At 40.1% G+C, this 20,952-nt stretch overlaps 1 protein-coding gene across 2 annotated transcripts in view; it reads left to right on the top strand.

Annotated features, from left to right (window-relative positions):
* C1H16orf78 (chromosome 1 C16orf78 homolog) overlaps nucleotides 1-18,118 on the top strand; it is a 28,404-nt gene extending 10,286 nt beyond the window's left edge. The window contains exons 4-6 of one of the 2 annotated variants that reach the window (XM_003937251.3): nucleotides 11,050-11,055; nucleotides 15,085-15,334; nucleotides 17,818-18,118. In XM_003937251.3, coding sequence (XP_003937300.1) covers nucleotides 11,050-11,055; nucleotides 15,085-15,334; nucleotides 17,818-17,965 — 404 coding nt within the window. In that variant the 3' untranslated portion in view covers nucleotides 17,966-18,118. Of the gene's footprint in view, nucleotides 1-11,049; nucleotides 11,056-15,078; nucleotides 15,335-17,817 lie in introns of both variants that reach the window. The other variant, XM_039460854.2, reaches the window with a different exon arrangement.
* Nucleotides 18,119-20,952: the final 2,834 nt, after the last annotated feature.

Genomic DNA, 20,952 nt, shown 5'->3' with positions numbered 1-20,952 from the left:
ACAGCACTATAGACCAAATGGACCTAACATATGTTTACACATTTTATCAGAATACACATTCTTCTCAAATGTACATAAAATATTCTCCAGAAGTGATCATATGTTGAACCGCAAGTCACTTTTTTTTATGTTCAGAGGTTCACATGCAGTTTTGTTACATAGGTAAACTCTTATCGTGGGGGTTTGTTGTACAGATTATTTCATCGCCCAGGTGTTAAACCTAGTACCCATTAGTTATTTTCCTGATCCTCTTCCTCCTCCCACCCTCCGCCCTCAGGTAGGCCCCAGTGTCTGTTGTTCCCCTCTGTGTGGCCATGTGTTCTCATCATTTGGCTCCCATTTATTGGTGATAACATGCAGTCTTTGGTTTTCTGTTTCTGCATTAGTTTTTAAAGGATAATGGCCTTTTGCTCCACCCATGCTCTTGCAAAGAACATGGTCTTGTTCTTTTTATGGCTGCATAGTATTCCATGGTGTATATGTACCATATTGTCTTTATTCAGCCTACCATTGATGGGCATTTAAGTTGATTCCATGCTTTGCTATTGTGAATAATGCAGCAATGAACATATGTGTGCATGTGTTTATAAATCATATAAAAATGATTTCTATTCCTTGGGTATATACCTAGTAATGGAATTGCTGGGTCAAATGGTAATTCTGTTTTCAGTTATTTGAGGAATCACCACACTGCTTTCCACAATGGTTGAACAAATTTATACTCTTATCAGAAGTGCATAAGTGTTTCCATTTCTCTACAACCTCACCAGCATCTGTTATTTTTTGAGTTTTTAGTAATAGCCATTCTCACTGGTGTGAGATGGTATCTCGTTGTGGTTTTCATTTGCATTTCTCTAATGGTCAGTGATGTTGAGGGGTTTTTTTCATATGCTTGCTGGCCACATGTATATCTTCTTTTGAAAAGGGTCTGTTCATGTCCTTTGCCCACTTTTTAATGCTTTTTTTCTTGTAAATTTGTTTAAGTTCTTTATAGGTGCTGGATATTAGACCTTTGTCAGATGTGTAGTTTGAAATTTCTTTCTCCTATTCTTCAGGTTGTCTGTTTACTCTGTTGGTAGTTTCTTTTCTTGTGTAGAAGCTCTTTAGTTTAATTAGATATCATTTGTTAAATTTTGCTTTTATGTGATTGCTTTTGTTATCTTTGTCATGAAATCTTTGCCTGTTCCTATGTCCAGAATGGTATCACATAGGTCGTCTCCCAGTGATTTTATAGTTTTGGATTTCACATTTGAGTCTTTAATTCATCTTAAGTTAATTTTTATATATGGTATGAGGAAGGAGTCCAGTTTCAATCTTCTGCATATGGCTAGCCAGTTATGCTGGCACCATTTATTGAATAGGGAGTCCATTCCTCATTGCTTATTTTTGTCAACTTTGTAGATCAGATGGTCATAGGTGTGTGGTCTTATTTCTGGGCTCTCTATTCTCTTCCATTGGTCTTTGTGCCTATTTTTGGTACCAGCATCATGATGTTTTGGTTAATGTAGCCATGCACTATACTTTGAAGTTAGTGTGAGGTCTCTAGATTTGTTCCTTTTGCTTAGGATTGCCTTGGATATTGGGCTCTTTTTGAATTTTAGAGTAGTTTCTTTCCAGCTTTTTGAAGAATATCATTGGTAGTTCGATAGAAATCATATTGAATCTATAAATTGCTTTGGGCACTATGGCCATTTTAGTGGTATTGATTCTTCCTGTCCATGAGCATGGAATGTTTTTTCATTTGTTTGTGTCATCTCTGATCTCCTTGAGCAGTGTTTTGTAGTTCTTCTTGTAGAGATCTTTCACCTCCCTCGTTAGTGGTATTTCTAGGTGTTTTATTCTTTTTGTGGCAATTGTGAACGGGATTGTGTTCCTGATTTAGCTCTCAGCCTGATATTTTTGGTGTGTAGGAATGCTAGTGATTTTTGTACTTTGATTTTGTATTCTGACACTTTGCTTAAGTTTTTTGTCAGCTTAAGGAGCTTTTGCAATGAGACTATGGAGTTTTTTATAGAATCATATCATCTGCAAACAAGGATAGTTTGACTTATTTTCTTCCTGTTTGGATGCCTTTATTTCTTTCTCTTGCCTGATTGCTCTGGCCAGGACTTGGAAGTCCAATACCATGTTGAACAGGAGTGGTGAGGGAGAGCATTACCTTTTCTTGTGCTGGTTTTCAAGGGGAATGCTTCCAGCTTTTGCCCATTCAGTATGAAATTGAATGTTGGTTTGTCATAGATGGCTCTTATTATTTTGAGGTATGTTCCTTCAGTACTTAGTTTATTGAGAGTTTTTAACATGAGGAGTAATTGAATTTTATCAAAATTCTTTTCTGCATCTATTGAGACAATCATATGGTTTTTGTCTTTAGTTCTGCTTATGTAATGAGTCACATTTATTGATTTGCATATGTTTAACCAACCTTGCATTCTAGGGATAAAGCCTACCTGATTATGGTGGATAAGCTTTTTAATGTGCTGCTGGATTCAGTTTGCCAGTATTTTGTTGAGGCTTTTTGCATCAGTGTTCAAGGAATTGGCCTGAAGTTATTTTGTTGTTGTTGTTGTGTCCATGATGCTGGCCTAATAGAATGAGTTAGGGAAGAGTCCCTCCTCCTCAATTATTTTGTATAATTTCAGTAGGAATGGTACCAGCTCGTCTTTTTACATCTGGTAGAATTTGGCTGTGAATCCGTTCAGTCTTGGGCTTTTTTTGCTGTTGGTAGATTAATTACTGATTCAATTTCGGAGCTCATTATTAGTCTGTTCAGGGATTCCATTTCTTTCTGGCTCAATCTTGAGGGGGTGTATTTGTCTAGGCTTTCTAGTTTATGTGCAGAGTGTTTTCATAATATTCTTTGATGATTATTTGTATTTCTCTGGGGTCAGTGGTAATATCTTCTTTGTAGTTTTAAATTATGCTTATTTGGATCCTGTCTCTTTTCTTCTTTATTAGTCTAGCTAGTGGTCTATCTGTGGTATTAATTCTTTCAAAAAACCAGGCCAAGTATGGAGGTTTATGTCTGTAATCCCAAAAATTTGGGAGGCCAAGATGGGCAGATGCCTTGAGCCCAGGAGTTCAATACCAGCCTGGGCAACATAGTGAGATCCTGTCTCTATGTTTAAAACTTAAAATTTAAAATTAAAAAAAAAAAAAAAAAACGCAACTCCCAGATTCCTTGATCTTTTTTTTTTATTGCATTTTAGGTTTTGGGGTACATGTGAAGAACATGCAAGATTGTTGCATAGGTACACACATGGCGGTGTGATTTAAATTTTTTTTGTGTCTCAATCATCTTCAGTTCAGCTCTGATTTTGGTTATTTCTTGTCTTCTGCTAGCTTTGGGGATGGATTGCTCTTAGTTCTCTAGTTATTTTAGTTGTGATGTTAGGTTGATAAATCAAAATTTCTCTAACTTTTTGATGTGAGTGGTCAGTGCTATAAATTTCCCTCTTAGCACTGCCTTAGCTGTGTCCCAGAGATTCTGGTATATTGTATCTTTGTTTTCATTTGTTTCAAATAACTTCTCGATTTCTGCCTTAATTTCATTATTTACCCAAAAGTCATTCAGGAGCAGGCTATTTAATTTCCATGAAATTGTATGGTGTTTTTCTTCCTAAAATGAGATTTCACTTTGTTACCCAGGCTGGAGTGCAGTGGCAGGATGATGGCTCACTACAGCCTCAACCTCTCATGCTCAAGCAATCCTCCCACCTCAGCCCCTCAAGTGACTGGGGTTACAGATGCATGCCACCATGCCCAGATAATTGTATTTTTTGTATGGAGGAGGTTTTGACATGTTACCCAGACTGATCTTAAACTCCTGAACTCAAGCAATCTGCCCAACTTGGCCTCACAAAGTGCTAAAATTACAGGCGTGAACCCCCATGTCCAGCAAAATTGTGTGGTCTTGAGTGATTTTCTTGGTCATGATTTCTAATTTTATTGCACTGCACAAAACACATCTTAACAGATTCAAGAAGTCTGTAATTATATTCACTATCTTTTCTTACCACAAAGTTATAAAACCAAAAATCAATAACATGAGAAAAATTAGAAAATTCAAAAATACGTAGAAATGAAATAGCACATTTCTGACAAATGGCTCAAAGAAAATAGCAAAAGGAAATTTAAAAAATATCTTGAGACAGACAAAAATGAAAACACAACATACCAAAACTCATGGGTGCAACAAGCACAGTTATAGGAGGGATACATACAGAAAAATGCCTGCATTAAGAAAAACAAAAGATCTCAAATAGGCATCCTAACTTTGCTGGGCATGGTGGCTCATGCCTGTAATACCAACGCTTTGGGAGGCCGAGGCAGGCAGATCACCTGAGGTGGGGAGTTCAGTACCAGCCTGACCAACATGGAAAAACCTTGTCTCTACTAAAAATACAAAATTAGCATGGTGGTGCATGCCTGTAATCCCAGCACTTTGGGAGCTGAGGCGGGTGGATGACTTGAGGTCAGGAGTTCGAAACCAGACTGGCTAACGTGGTGAAACCCTGTCTCGACCAAAAATACAAAAAATAGTCAGGGGTGGTTACGTGCACCTGTAATCCCAGCTACTCAAGAAGATGAGGCAGGAGAATTGTTTTAACCCAGGCGGTAGAGGTTGCTGTGAGCTGAGCTTGCACCCCTGCCCTCCAGCCTGGGTGACAGAGTGAGATTCTGTCTAAAAGGAAAAAGAAAGAAAGAAAGAAAAAGAAAACTGCAGTACCTGCTGGCTTCACTGGTGAATTCTACAAGCACTTAAAGAAGACTCAAACTCTTCTGAAAAAAAAAAAAAAAATGAAGAGAAGGGGATAATTTCAAACATCTTATAAAAACACCACATACCAGAACAACCTCTTGTAAAAGAGGTTTGGAATTGTTCCCTTTCCTTCATTTTATCGTTTTACTGATACAGAGCCAGATAAGGATACTACAAAAAAAGAAAGTTACAGGCCAGTATTCCTAATAAACATAGATGAAACATTTCTCAAAACAAATACTAGCAAACTGAATACAACACCGTATTAAAAAGATCATACAACATGATAAAGTGGGATTTAACCCTGGTATGCAAAGACGGTTCAACATATGCAAGTTAATATATGTAATACCCTACATTAACAAAATGGAGGATGAAACTCATGCAATTATTGAAATAGATGCAGAAAAAGCATCTGACAAAATCCATTGCTTCATGATAAGTACTCTCAACAGAATGGGTATAGAAGGAGTGATAAAGCCAATATATAACAAGCCCAGAGGTAACATCATACTCACTGATGAAAAGCTGAAAGTTTTTTTCTTAATATCAGGCACAAGACAAGTTGCCTCTTCTTATCACTTCTATTCAGTCTAGTAGAGGAAGTGCCAGCCAGGGCAATTCGACAAGAGAAAGAAAGAAAAGGGCATCCAAATGAGAAAGGAAAAAGGAAACTTGTCTTTGTAGATGACATTTTTAATATGTAGAATACCCTAAAGCCACCACCAAATAACTGTTAGAACTAACAAAATCAGTAAAGTGATGGGATACAAAATCAGCGTACAAAGATCAGTTCTGTTTCTTCACACTAACAACAACCAACCTGAAAAAAAAGGACAAAGAAAAGAATCTCATTTACAACGGCATCAAAAACAATATTTAGGAATAAATTGAACCAAGGAAGCAAAAGATCCATACACTGAAGATGATAAGACATTGGTGAAAGGCATTAAAGACAAAAGTAAAGATATATTTGTGCATGGGTTAGAAGAATTAATATAGTCAAATGTCATCATACACAAAGCAATCTACAGATTCAATGCAATGCCTATCAACGTTCCAATTCACTTTTTCACAGAAATCTTTTTAAAACTATTGTAACATTTATATAGAACCACATAAGATTCCCAATAGCAAAAGCAATTTTATGAGACTAAAGCTAGAGGCATAATATTTCCTGATTTCAAGTCATAATACAAAACTATAGTAATCAAAATAGTTTGGTACTGGAATAAAAATAGAGACAGAAAAGACAGAGCAGCAATAAACTTCTGCATATTTGACAAGGGTGCCAAGAATTCACAATGGGGAAAGGACAGTCTCTTGAATAAATGGTGCTTAGCAAACTGAATAGCTACATGCAGAAGAATGGAATTGAACCTCTATCGTACACCACTTACAAAAACTAGCTCTCAGTAGATTAAAGACTTAAGTGAAAGACCTGAAATCCTGAAACTTCTATAAGAAAACGTGGGGAAAAACTCTCTGACATTGGTATTGGCAATGACTTTTAGGATATGACACTAAAAGCACAAGGAATAAGAGGAAAAATTATCAAATGGACTCTATCAAATTAAAAAACTTTTGCACACAAAGGAAATAAACAAAGGGGCAACTTATGGAATAAGAGAAAATAGTTGCAAACCATCTATCTGATATGTATATTCAAAACATACAAGGAATTCATGAGACTTAATAGCAAAAGAACAAATAATCTGATGTAGTCATGGGCAAAGAACCTAAAAGGACATTTCTCTAAAGCAAACATGGAAATGGCCAACAGGTACATTAAAAGATGCTCAACATCAGCAGTCACTAAGGAAATGCACATAAAAACCAAAGTAAGATACCACCCCACTTCTGTTAAAATAGCTACTATCAAAAAGACGAGCAATAACAAGCATTGGCTACAATGTGGAGAAAAGGGAGCTGTTGTGCACTGTTGGTGGGAATATAATTTGACACAGCCATTATGGGAAGAGAATGAAGGTTCCTAAAAAACTTAAAAATAGGACTATTATATGCAGAAATCACACTCATGAGTATATATCTGAAGGAAACAAAGATGCCTCAAAGAGATAGCTGCACGCCCGTGTTCACTGCGGTATTACTCCCAATTGCCAATACATGAGAACAATCTAAGTATCCGTTGATGAAGGAATGGATAAAGAAAATGTGTGTGTAAACATATATACACATATGTGTGTGCTCTGTGTGTATATACATATATATGTAAACACAAATGATGAAATATGATTAAACATTTATATTATATAAAAAAAGAAGGAAATCCTGCCATTTGTAATAACATGGGTGAAACCAGAAAGCATTATACTGAGTGAAATAAGCAAGACAGAGAAAGACAAATGCCCTAAGTGCTCACAGATGCAGAATCTAAAAAGTTAAACTCACAGACATCGGGTAGAGTGGTAGTTGTCAGGGACTAGGGTGGAGGAAATTGGGAAATACTGGTTACAAGACACAAACTTTCAGTTATAAAATCTGGAAACTTAGTGTATAGCATGGTGACTAGAGTATACTTGCAATTTGCTCAGAAGGCAGATCTTAAGTGTTTTCACTATGCATACACACACAGAGGTAACTATGTGAGGTGATTAATGTGTTAACTAACATGTTATGTACATCATTTCACAATATATATGTATATCAAATCACATCGTACATCTTAAACATATACAATTTTGTTTTTCAATTATACTAAATAAAACTGGAGAAATAAAAATTAAAAAGTGAACTTCTTGTAGGTAACATATGATTGGGTCTTGCTTTTTTATCCCCCATTCCATCTGACAATTGCATCTTTCTAATTAAGATGTTCAGATCATTTACACTGAATGTGAGTATGAAATGGTTGGGTTTAAATCTACCATCTTCACATGTGTTTCTGATTTGTTCCATCCATTCTTTGCTTTCTCATTCTTCTTTTTCTGCCCTCTTGTAAATCAAATATTGTTTATTATTCCATTTCATCTCCTTCATTGGCTTCCTAGCTATAATTCTTTGTTGTGGCCCAGTGCGGTGGTTCACACTTGTAATCCTAGCACTTTGGCAGACCGAAGTGGGAAGATAACTGAGGTTACAAGTGAGACCAGCCTGGTCAACATGGCAAGACACTGCTAAAAATACAAAAATTAGCCAGGCATGGTGGTGCATGCCTGTAGTTCCAGCTACACGTAGGAGACTGAGGCAGGAGAATCATTTAAGCCCGGGAGACAGAGGGTTGCAGCGAGCTGAGATTGTGCCATTGCACTCCAGCCTGGGCAACAGAGAAAGACTCTGTTTAAAAATATATATATACAAAAATTAGCCAGGCATGGTGGTGCACACCTGTAATTTCAGTTACTCAGGAGGCTGAGGCAGGACAATTACTTGAACCCAGGAGGTAGAAGTTGCAGTGAGCAGAGATTGTGCCACTGCACTCCAGCCTCAGCAACAGAGCAAGATCCCATCTCAAAAAAAAAAAAATTATTTTACTGATTCGGTTGTGGTGTATAGTATACATCTGTAAACTAGCACAATCTATATTCACTTTATGTAAAGCATAGGAACCTTACAAGAGTATACTTCCATTTCTTCTCTCCTTGTCTACAAGCTGTTGTTGCCACACATTATATTTTTCTGTATTATAAACCCCACAGGTGTTATTATTTTTACCCTAAGCAATTATGTTTTCAAGAGATTTTTGCATTTACTCACACATTTAACATTTCTAGTGCTCATCTTCCTATGCATCGATCCAGATTTCTGTCTGGAGTAATTTTCCTTCTGCCTGAAGATCTTTCTTTAACATATCTGTGGTATGTATTTGTTGATAATCAATTCATATAGCTTTTGTATATCCAGAAAGGTATTTATTTCACTTTTGTTTCTGAGAAACACTTTTGCTGAGTGTAGAATTTTAGATTGTCAACCTTTCTTCTTCCAATACTTTAAAGGTTGCTCTACTGTCCTCTAGCTTGTTTGCAATGGGAAACTGGCTCTCTTCCTAACTTTTGTTCTTCTGTAATGTATCTTTTTCCTCTGGTTTCTAAGATTTTCTTTAAAGAAAGGAGCTTATGATGTGCGTTAGTGTCATTTGCTTCATGTTTCTTGTGTTTGTGTTTGGGATTTGTTGAAATTCTTGGTTTATACTTTTCATCAAATTTGGAAAATTTTTGTTCATTGTTTCTTCAAAAAATTTCATCATTCCTCCCTTCTCTCCCCTCTCTTTCAGGCACCCCAATTACACATATGTAAAGTCTCACAATTCATCTTACGTTTTTCTTCATCTTTCAGTGTTTTCTCATTTTCTCTTTGCATTTCATATCCTATAGTTTCTGGTGTTATACCTTCAAATCTGCTGTTAATCCCATCCAATAGCATTTTGATTACAAATATTGTCACTTTCATCTCTAGAACTTCAATTTGAGTTGTTTCAAAACTTCTGTGTCTCTTCTTAATGTGCCCCTGCCTTGGCAAACATAACAGAGTATGTTATACTAGCTGTTGCAGTGTTCTTGTCTACCAAATCTTTCATCAGGGTAGTTCCCTTTCCAGCTCGTGCTGATTAGTCCTCAGTTGAGAGGAGTCTGCATAACTCTGCAGTTCTTGGTGCAGCTTTTTCCTGTTATTCCAGCTGTTGTGGTTTACCTAAATTATCTGCTGTCTCTTCCCAACTAAAAGGGACTGCCAGGCTGTGTCTAGGCTTCCTCACGATCCCTTGCTGCAACCCGGAGGCATTTTCCAGCTGAAGGCTGCGGCAATCATGGGATCCCCTAATTTCTTTCCCCTTACTCAAGGATCACTGCCCTGCATTGCGTGCTGTCCAGTGTCTACAAACTGCTACTTCATAGGAAATGCCCAGCTTTTTAATTGCTTAAGGTGGAAGGATAAATTTAATCCCTGCTACTCCATCTTGGCTAAAGGCAGAAGACTCAGATTGGCATTTCCAAAACATAAGCCATATTGAATGCAATAGCAAGTCACTGAAAAGTTTTAAGAAGGAAATTACCAAGTTGGATTTAAATTTTAGAAAGGTTGCTCTGGCTATGAGCCAGGAAAAGATCCTGGGAAAACGACTGTAACACTTTGCCAAAGTAAATCTTGGCAAGGTCTCTGAGTGGCTAGACTGGGAAAGGAAATTCCCTCCCTGGGCACCTATGTCAAGAATATTCTGTAGATGCCAGGCCAAGGGTACATTCCTAAAGCACAGGGCTAGAAGGCCATAGCCCCTTTTGTCTCCAAGAGCACAGAGCAAGCTTCTGGTATCCCAGACATGGCTCACTAGAAATATAACCTCTCTTCAGCCACAAACCCAGGAATGTGAGTCATTTTTGTCCAAAAGAATGGCCAGGACAGGCTTCCAGAAAAAGGCTCTGACGATGTAGGCTCATGTCCTGGGTTCACCGCTAATTATCTGTGCCATTTTGAGCACATTACCTGATCTCTCTGATCCTCAATGTTCTCCTTTGTCAAATGGATATGACGTGGTTGTGGGATTTAAGGGTCCCCACTGCCAGAAAGCCCTTGAACACTGCCTGGTATGTGAGTCACTCAACACATGTTAGCTAATTATGTAATTGTCATTACCTTTCATATTGCTACCGCTCTTTCCTGCATGAGACCCGGCTTGCACAGAAAAGGATCAGATGTTTCAGGAAAGGTGATTGCCCTTTCTCCAAGGAATTTCCTTATTTGTGTCAGAGAGACTGTGCAGCTTACGATCCTCCCAGAGCACAACGCCAATTTTCTCCACACACAAACGGACTGCTGAGGCCACCTGACCCTATCATCCTGTCAGGAACCAGCTACCATGCTGGAGCACCATGTGCCATAAAGAGTCCTAATTCAGCCACTAACTCATTGTGAGACCTTGGGCAGGTCACACCCACTCCTCAGGCTGCTGTCTCTGCATTTATATAATTGTATCAGGTCTAGATTCATTCCCACTAGGAATAACCTGATAAAATTCCTGAACTTTGTTGATGAAATCTTACAAGATTACAGACAGAATAATTTACTTACAAGGAGAAAACAATCAGGCTGACATCAACCTGAAGTGGAACAGCACAAATGCATTACTAAGAGTAAAGACCCCCATAATACTGGCCCCAACTCACATAAGTCACTGTCAAATGAATGAATTATATTTGTAGATTTGGAAATATTTAGAGATTTTTATCAGCCATGCATTTCTTCATCTGCAGAAGATTCTCTAGGAGAGAACATATTAGAAAGTAATTTATATACATAAATTACGTATTAGGAAGTAATTTAAAATCAAAATCTAGATACAGGTTTAAAACCAAGTGAGATAGAAAGGTTGGTGACAAAAGGAAAAGCAAAGAAACAACAAGGAAATGCAAGTAGAAGAATTAGAACTGAGGCTAAAAAAACACATAGGGTAAAAGAGGGACATCCTTTTAAATGGGAAAGAGAATAATAACCATAAACCTACATGCACTAAAAATGTAGTAACTAAATAAAACAAAACATTTAGAAATGCAGGGAGAACCTGTTAAAGATACAGTTATAGTGGTAATTTTTATTTTATTTTGTTTTATTTTATTTTTTTTTTTTACTTTTAGGTTCTAGGGATACATGTGTAGGTTTGTTACATGGGTAAATTCTATGTTGCTGACACCTGGTGTATAAATGATCCTATCACCCAGGTAGTGAGCGTATGGTATGGTTTGGCTGTGTCACCACCCAAATCTCATCTTGAGTTGTAGCTCCCACAGTTCCCACATATTGTGGGAGAAACCACTGGGAGGTAATTGAATCATGGCGGCAAATCTTTCCTGTGCCGTTCTCACGATAGTGAATAAGTCTCATGAGATCTGATGGTTTCATGAATGGGAGTTCCCCTGAACAAGTTCTTCTTGCCTGCTGTCATGTAAGACGTCCCTTGCTCCTCCACCATGATTCTGAGGCCTCCCCAGCCATGTGGAACTGTGGGTCAATTAAACTTCTATTCTTTATAAGTTACCGAGTCTCGAGTACATCTTTATTAGCAGCATGAGAACAGGCTAATACAGCATAGTACCTGATAGGTAGCCCTCCAACCCACATCTCCCTCCCCCTCTCCCCAATATAGGGGTAAATTTTAATACATCTCCTCCAGAGCCAAATAGAAGATCATATAGACAATAACAGGAAATACATGAAGAATGTAACAATGCAATTAACAAACCATAACTTTACATCTGAATAGAGAACACATATTTTTATATATCCAAACAATATTTACAAAAATCACCTGTGTGCTTATCACAAAAAAATTAACATTCAAAAAAGTAAAAATTTTAGGGCCATCTACACCATCCTAAATCAATAATTAGAAATGACCCTCAACTTTAAAAATTGGAAATAAAAGCACACATTCAAATTGCCCTTGTATAAAAAAAAAAAAAAACTAATGAAATCAGTCTGTTTCATACCAAAAACTATGAGACATAGGCAAAATATACACTCAGAAGAAAATTTACAGTAAAAACTAAAAGTAGTAAGGCTTTATAAAACAAATAATAAAAGAAATTGCCAACATTTGTATTAATTTAATAAGCAGAAGAAAGAATTTTTGTGAAAAAGAAAAAATTATTATATTAAATACTGGCTGGGATTCATGAATAATATCAAGATCAAAAGTAGTTAAAAGGATAAATAAAAAGCTAGCTTTTTGAAAAAACAAGTGACATGAAAGTAATTGCCATGAAGTTATCATAAGCCTTGTTAAAAAGAAGAGTAAAAATATACAAGATTTAATATGAGAAAGGATACAAAGAAAATAAAAGAATTATAAAATTATAGTAGAATAATATGCCTCTAGACAATACATTTTAAAACCTAAAGGAAATGGATGATTTCCTATTATACTATGTATTATCAAAATTGGCTCAATAAAGAACAGAAAAATTGAACAGAGTAATTTCTGCAGTGAAGGTTGAAAAATAATTAACATTTTCCCACACACAAAAAAAATGGCACTAAGACAAATGATTTCATGCAAGGTTCTAATATTTAAAGAACAAATAATCCTAATGTTATTTCAACTATTACAGGCTGTATAAAATATAGACGTTTCTGCATTAATTTAACAAGCTATTAAATTAATGCAGAACTTTAATATTAAAACTTATACCAAAAAGGTTGGCCAATCCCACAATAATAAAGATGCAAAAATCTAAAAATTTTTAGCAAACATAGTCAATGTATGAAAATACATCAAATGGACAATGTCCAAAATGAATTCCACCACAAACAAGTCGGCTTTATTACAGCAGGTGAGAAGTGGTTCATTATTGGGATATCAAAGAACACAATTTATTACCTCAACATATTAAAGGAAAAAAAATGATATCAGAAGATGGCAAAAAAAAAAAAAAGAATAGAATCAAGCAATTATCACCAGTAAAAACTCTATGTTAACCAGGGATAAAACCACTAAAATATTATAAAACATAAAACCCAACCAGGGGCAAATAGCATTCTAAATGATACACTGCCAAATTTACTTAAATTAAAATCAGGAACAAAATGATGCATAATCCCTATGATCATTATTGGCAACGTCTTAGAGGGTCTGTCAAATGTAATATATACTAAGAAGAATATATAATTTTGATACATATTGGAGGAACAATATTTTCATTTTGCCCCCTGATATGAATGCACATCTGCAAAACTCATGAAATTCTAGTTAAAAAGTAATAAAATGTACTGTGGATGTTGGTATACTAAACAAATATAGCTTTTGTTTTTGTTTTTGTTTTTATTTTTGAGACAGGGTCTCTCTCTGTCACCCAGGCTGGAGTGCAGTGGTGTGATCACAGTTCACCATAGCCTTTACCTCCCAGGCTCAAGCAATCCTCCCACCTCAGCCTCCCAAGTAGCTAGAATGACAGGCATGTGCCACAACAACCCCCTCATTTTTTTTGTTGTTTTTATTTTTATTTTTATTTTTATTTTTATTTTTTTGGTAGAGAAGGAGTCTCACTTTCTTGCTCAGGTTAGTCTTGAACTCCTGGCCTCAAGCAATCCTCCTGCCTCAGCCTCTCAAAGTGCTGGGATTATAGACATGAACCAGCATTCCCAGCTGACAAATATAGTTTTTAGAAAACAGTAGACTTTTCTCTCTATACTTGTCATACGAGTTAGAAATGGAAATGAGTAGAAAATATTCCATTCTACTGAGTAAAAATACATAAAATACTTAGAAGAAAATTTAGCAAGAAGAAAACATTAAGGTATCCAAGCCCCAGTCCAACCTGCGGGCTGGCTACATGGAACCCAGGACAGATTTGAATACAGCCTAACACAAATTTGTAAACTTTCTTAAGACATCATGAGATTTTTATTGCGATTTTTTTTTCTTTCACTCATCAGCTATCATTAGTGTTAGTGTATTTTATGTGTGGCCCAAGAAAATTCTTCTTCCAGTGTGGCCCAGGGAAGCCAAAATGTTCGGCAACCCTGCAAGTCCAGCAATACTTTATTTGGTACAAAACCCATATTTGGGCCATATCAGACCCTCACCAGTTCATTTCATGTATTTGTGGCCTTTACACATTCTGTTCCTCTGCCTGCGATTCTTTGCTTCCTTTTCTAACTGATCAACTATTCGCCCTTTCAACCCCAGCTCAAAGCTTTTCTCTTCTGATACCTTCCCTGACATATCAGAATCTATCTTCTAGGCTACCTCCTCTAGGCTCATCCCATTTAGGGGAACTCCCTTTGGGGAGGATGGGGAGAACAGATTGAAAGAAGTGGAAAGGAGGAAGGAGGGAAAGGAAGGGAGTGGGAACAGGGCAGGGAGAAAGGAGGGTGGTGGGGAAGGATTGAGCAAATGAAGGAGAACCTGGGCTGGGTGCAGTGGCTCACGCCTGTAATCCCAGCACTTTGGAAGCCTGAGGCAGGTGAACCATTAGAGTCCAGAAGTTCAAGACCAGTCTGGGCAATATGGCAAAACTCTATCTCTACAAAACTATAAAAATTGATCAGGAGTGATATCATCTGCCTATGGGCCCAGCTACTCAGAGGGAGAAGCAGGAGGGTCACTTTAGCCTGCAAGATAGAGGCTGCAGTGAGCTGTGATTGTGCTACTGAGCTCCAGCTTGTGAGGAAACTCCATCTTAAAAAAAAAAAAAAGGGTGGGGGGAGGCATGTGGCGAGAACCTATGGAAGCCATGCAAAGACCTCATATCTCAAAACAGGTATTGTTTGAAGCTCAGGCATTCCTTCAGCCCTCATTCCCTTCCTGCCTACCCCAAATCTCGCGTCTCCCACAATCTAACTCTTTGATGACATCTGTCCAATTTCAGACCTAGACATCAAGGATGGAATCGCCCCAGAGTCCAGTCAGAGGCCAAACCCATTCGGTCGACCAAGCATTGTCTTAGATCCCATGTTACAGGAAAGTTCCATTAGCAACCGGAGGACAACCTTCCTGAGAGACTGGTCCACCAAGATGCCTGAAGTGGCTTATGAACGCAAGCTAAAGACCCTCATGGAGAAAGGCACTGAGTCCAAGATGGAAACCATGAGGATGTTGAAGCCAGAAGAGGTGCTGAGCTGCCGGTGAGACCCCTGGGCGAATGGGATGGGGTCATGGAACAGGTTTTGCTCACTATTACCTCCGGCTCAAACACTTTGGCTGAGCCTGAAGATCTAGGAGTAGGGACTTGGCATGGCTGAGCTCTGCCCTTTGGTCCCAAAGGACTGCTCTGGGGCTTAAGCCAGTGGGTTTCCAGTAGTTCACCTGCCAGTAGACCAACCCCTGAATGGGCATGTCATTTAGATGCTGCCGTTTTGATGCCATACTTTCAACAACCCTCCCAATATTTTCATTTGTGTCAATATTACTCAAAAAGGAAAGAAGGAGGTGTTTGTGGCTTTAACAGGAAGATTTCCCTAAGATCCTTTGCACTGTGGTGTTGAGTTGTTGCTGATGGTAGCCACCATCCCCAGTGAAGTCAAAGGGATCATGAACAAAGTGTGGAATCATTTGATATTTATTGCTCTTCTCAAAGAGTCTCCCTTCTCACTTGCTCTCTGTCCTATTTGTCAGGGCTGTCTGGCTTTCAGCAATGCAGCCAAGTTTCCCCCCAAAAAATAAGTATCCCTCTCCCTAGACGAGTGTTTTCCACTTTACTGTAAAGGTGTAACAGACAAAGTTCAAAAACTTTAGCAAATAAGAAAACAAAACAACAGAGTGATATAGTTGTCATCGTCTTGGTAATGTGGACATCAGTAAACTCATCTGTAGGTTTAACATGGTCTCAAACATCTGGCAATCTAATAACCCCATCACAAAGTCCTGCTGTGCTCACTGACTGGCAGAAGGATGGATGGGTAGAATGGGTAACTGGTTTCAAGATGAACAGGGAGAGACCTCAACAGACTGCTCTTGCTGGCTGGTTCCATGACTGGATGACTTCAGCCATGGCTTTCAGATAGACCAGGTGGTTGTAATTGACTCTGGCCAACAGACGGTCTACCTGGGTTCCATGGTGGGGGGAAAAGAGATTTGGACAGGACTACTATCCTCCAAAGAGAGGGAAAGAATATCTGAAGCAATAGAATATGAAGCCATTCAAGAAATATCTGAAAAAAGAGTAAAGTGGTTCAGAATTGGTGTTGTTTGTTTGTTTGTTTGTTTGTTTGCTTTGAGATAGTCTCGCTCTGTCACCTACACTGGAGTGCAGTGATGAGATCTCAGCTCACGACAACCTCCACCTCCCAGGTTCAAGTAATTTGCATGCCTCAGCCTCCTGAGTAGCTGGGATTACAGGCCTGCATCACTACACCCAGCTAATTTTTGTAGTTTTAGTAGAGATGGGGTTTCGCCATGTTCGCCATGTTGCCATGCGCCATGTTGACCAGAGAGGGGCAGTGAGAGAGGTCTTGAACTCCTGTTTTCAAGTGATTGGCCCACCTTGGCCTCCCAAAGTGCTGGATTACAGACATGAGCCACAGCACTTGGCCAGGATGAGATCTTAATAAGTGACCCCGTATACATATGCATGACACCTTCATAGGCTAGGCTGGTCAGAGAAAACATAGCCCAGGTATGAGGATAGGTGAAGGGGTCTGAGCTGGCCATAAAACCAGGTAGGCTCTGGGAAGATCTTAAAGAAGAGTGGCCATTCTCAAAAGGCAGAAAATCAGGTTATAGCAACACACAATTCCTCTCCCATCATCTGTGGCAAAGTAAGCAACCAGCAGGCAGCCTGAGTAGGAGGCCTACCCCCTATACTAAAGCTGGGTCCAAGATCAGGGTTGCTGATAGAATAAGGAGCTCTCTGGATCACACAGTACAAATGGGATTGAGCCGATTCTTCAGTATAAATCAGAATCATGGGTCTCTAGCTAATATTCTAAATCAGTGGTCTGATTTTTCAATTGTGCAGATATTATTAAAAGCAAATACCCACCGCTATGCCTGCAGCTTTGCTCAGCCATAATTTCCACTGTCCTGTATCTTTCCTGGCCCTTAGCCTCTCCCAGGGTATGTGTGCATGGCAGTGGCAAATCACATGACAATTCACATTCTGTCTTTTCTCCGTACTTGGTACTGTCACAGCCATGTGACACCACCTTCTTCCTAATGCCATTCTAACTATGGCCTTTTAATTAAGATCCTTGACGTAGGGTCGTCCATTATCAGATTGACCATTTCTCTGTTAGAAGAATGACTCATTTTCCTGTTGTTGACAACCCCAAAAATGAACATCTTTTGTTTATATAGCTTTTCTTTCCATTGACTTCTCTTCTTGGGATACATTGAAAGCCTGAGTGGGGCTACTAAGTCAATGATAATGAATGTTTTTTCTTTGGAGGTGGCTGATTACCGGAAGAGTTACACCAACGGAAACTCCCACTGCCTTTTCAGAGCATCCTGCAGTCTTAAAAAGTCTCTGTGAGCTCCCCAGATGCTGCGAGAGCCAGTCCCTTGTAGAGCACCCACACTTACTACTGCTTAAATCTAAACTCTTTGCAATAAAGTTAGAAGCTGCTGTGACTCCACCTTCAACTGACCTCTTTGGCCTTCTCTTAAACAGATACCTGAGGTTGTCCAAGGAGAACATTCGGACCTTGCTCAAGCTGTGCAAGGATGCAGGAATGAACGTGGACATCCACCCCCACATGGTCGAAGGCGAAATAGACGCTAAAAAGGTGTTCACCGGAATACCCAGCGTGGCCCTCTAAATAGCTCCTCTCGCCACCACCTTCAGGCTCCTTCTGTCATCGGAACCTTTGCCTCCAGATGCCATCCTCTGGCACACTACAAGTGGCCCTTCCAACTTAGTGCATCCCTTTAGAACGTAAGCAATCAGGAAACAAGCCTCAGCTGCATGATCACTCAGCTGCTGTCAGACTGGTTCTTGACATCCAAGTCAGAACCAGCTTAGGAGGAACTGTGGTTTTTCTCCCGACCAAAAGAAGACTCCTTAGAAAGGGCTTCTTAGGAAGGATGTCTTAGAAGGAGTTAAAAAAAAAAAAGTGGGGGGGGGATCCCAGGGTCCCCAGAGGGACATTAGAAAGGACAAAGGGCAAAGGAGCTGGTGGGGACACACATATGTGCCCCATGCCCAGGTGCAGGACTTGGATTTGTGGGGACCTGGCCTCCTTGTGTGCAGAGTGGGGGGCTGACCAGGGGAGGGGCAGTGAGAGAGGGAGATGCTATCAACGTACGGAGGAAGTAAGGGAGACCCTTGGGTGCTTACAACCACAGACCCCAAAAGGAGACCTGAAACCTCTCAGAGCTGGTAGGTGCCTCAATATCAGCAAGTTCAGGACCGTATTCACTTGAAGGTAAGAAGCCACAGAGGGCAAGAAACTTGCTCAGAGTCACATGGGCGAGAAACGGCAGGATTGAGATGAAAAAAGTATCTTCCCCGAGTCTCCGGCCCTGCTCGCTTGCATGACTGTGGTCAGTCCTGCAGAACTCTCCTGAGACACAGCCTTCCCATCTGGGCATGTTGGCCAACCAAGGTCACAAACTCAGGCACTTCCAGTCCTTGCAAGTGTTTCAAGCAAGTCTGGATCCCGAGTATCCTACTTAGTAGCTGTGTGACTTTAGGCAAGTTACTTTACATTTCTGTGCCTCTGTTTCCTCGCCTGTAGAATGGGGTTAATGGCAGTATGTTCTGAGCAGGGTGCTGTGAAGAGCTCATGAGAGCTGGCATGTGAAGCAGGGAGCACAGTCAGTGACAGCCGAGAACTCCACGCAAATGCGGGCTGTTCCATAGTTCGCTGGAGTAGATGAGGAGCTGATTTTCCAGCCGCTGCTTTTCTGAGAGGGATCCTCAAAACCAGGCACATCAATCCCTGTGGAAAAGCTGCTAATACAAACCTACATCTCCTCATGGCAAGCCCATACATCTAATGATCCCTGGGCCCCAAGACACATTCCAGAGAGACTCCCATTGAGAATCTCCGCTGGGCAGCCACTGTTCAAGCTGGTCTTGTTAGCAAGTTTTACTCTCTGACTCTGTATAATGAAATAGCAGGGATTTTCCTTCCACATGCTTTTCGATTTTCGTATCCCACCCTGAGATTCTAAAATGATCCCTTGAAGGTAAGTAGCTTTCTCCATTGAAAGTCATTACCACTGGGGCTCAAAGAGAGGCCCTGGAGGCTGCCAGACCCGCCCTCCCCCACCCCATGCCAGCCCACCTTAGGGGTGCAGTCACCACTAAGGAATACAACACCCCTCTGAGGAGCCAGCAGGCTGGAGAAGCGTGAGCCCACAGGCCAGCAATCTGTGTTTAGACAGAACTGCAGTGAGACCCAAGCCAGAATCCAAGGAAACAGCTGCAAAGGGTTAATACTCCCTCTCTCCAGGAAATACCTGTCCCGTGGGGAGAATGGTGCATCACAAATGGAAAAGGAAATGAATTTTTCTTGTATCACAAGTGTTAGGCACTTGGTCAATATTACCTCAACCAAAATCAAACCTGAAAGCATCCTCGGAGGCCTTCACTTCAGTATCACAGACTGGGCAGCCAGGGAGAGCACAGTCAACCTCTGTCCTACACCGAGAGCCCTGCCTCCAGGAAGTCCTCCGCCTGTCTGCCCTGCCTCTCCATTGCTGCCATTTGCGCCTGTTTCCTCTCATTCCAGGCAGCGTGGAAGGGGAGAAGTCAGCAGCCTTCATTGGCTGGTAAATGCTCATATTCAGGCAAGACTAGTGATGAGGAGCACATTAAACTACAGATAAAATGGCCCTGAAAAGTTAAATGTCAGATGTATTAACCATAGCGACGTAATATGACAGTGACTATTTAGCCATTTCATTTTCAGACTTTTTCCACAGTTTTCTGTGATACAATTCAGTTTGATTATCTCTGCAGTATCCTTAGCATGTCCCTCTTAAAAATGCAATACCATAAATGGACCCAGAATAAGGCATGAAGCCAGTGGCTGGATTCCTTTCTTGTAATAGGGACGGACTTCAAGGTGGCATGTATATTTTATGTATTCATTTTTCTCCTTCACCAACTGTATTATACAGGTAATGTGCTATACTTCCCTTGTGGTCCACTAAGACCCCTGGATCCTTCCCTGCAGAACTGGAGTCATACACCAAGCTCTAATCCTCCACAACTCACTAGGAGCCCCATGTGTAGAAAGGTATTCAGAAAAAGGGAAGCCCAGCCCATCTGATGTCACAGAGAAGCTGAGGGAGATGCCAACATCTTGGCCTTAATCAGGAGCTCTCTTCACTTAGTGGAGTGTTGAGGTTGGTAGCAGCAGGAGGATCTGTGTGATCCCAACACTGCATCGGCTCTCAGCTTCTCCACATTTACCCAGGGCCCACATTGGCCCTGACTTTTCACAGGTTTCTGTTGATGTGCAGTCAAAGAAAGGGTACATCTTGAGCTCCTATAGTCCACTGGCCTCCAGTCATATTCCTCAAGCCTGACAGTCAGCCATAACATAGTTACTAAGCAGCCACCTGTGGGTGTGTCGTCCCTGCCCCTATGGGAGTCCAGGGACGCAGTCATTAAGAAGACCTGGTCCTGCCCACATGGGGTGTATAGTCCTGAAGACAGCGGAATTACCAGCTATTTAAAAGCACCGTGTGAGGAGTAAGGTGAGGGGAACCAAATGTCCTGAGAGAACAGGGGGAGGAGGCCCTTCACTGTGGGCTGGGAGCAGCAGATGATGTAAAAACTTCATGAAGGAGGAGA

This window comes from Saimiri boliviensis, chromosome 1 (genome assembly GCF_048565385.1).
Source record: "Saimiri boliviensis isolate mSaiBol1 chromosome 1, mSaiBol1.pri, whole genome shotgun sequence".
Classification (NCBI taxonomy): Eukaryota; Metazoa; Chordata; class Mammalia; order Primates; family Cebidae; genus Saimiri; species Saimiri boliviensis.
This window is presented reverse-complemented; position numbering and strand designations above follow the sequence as displayed.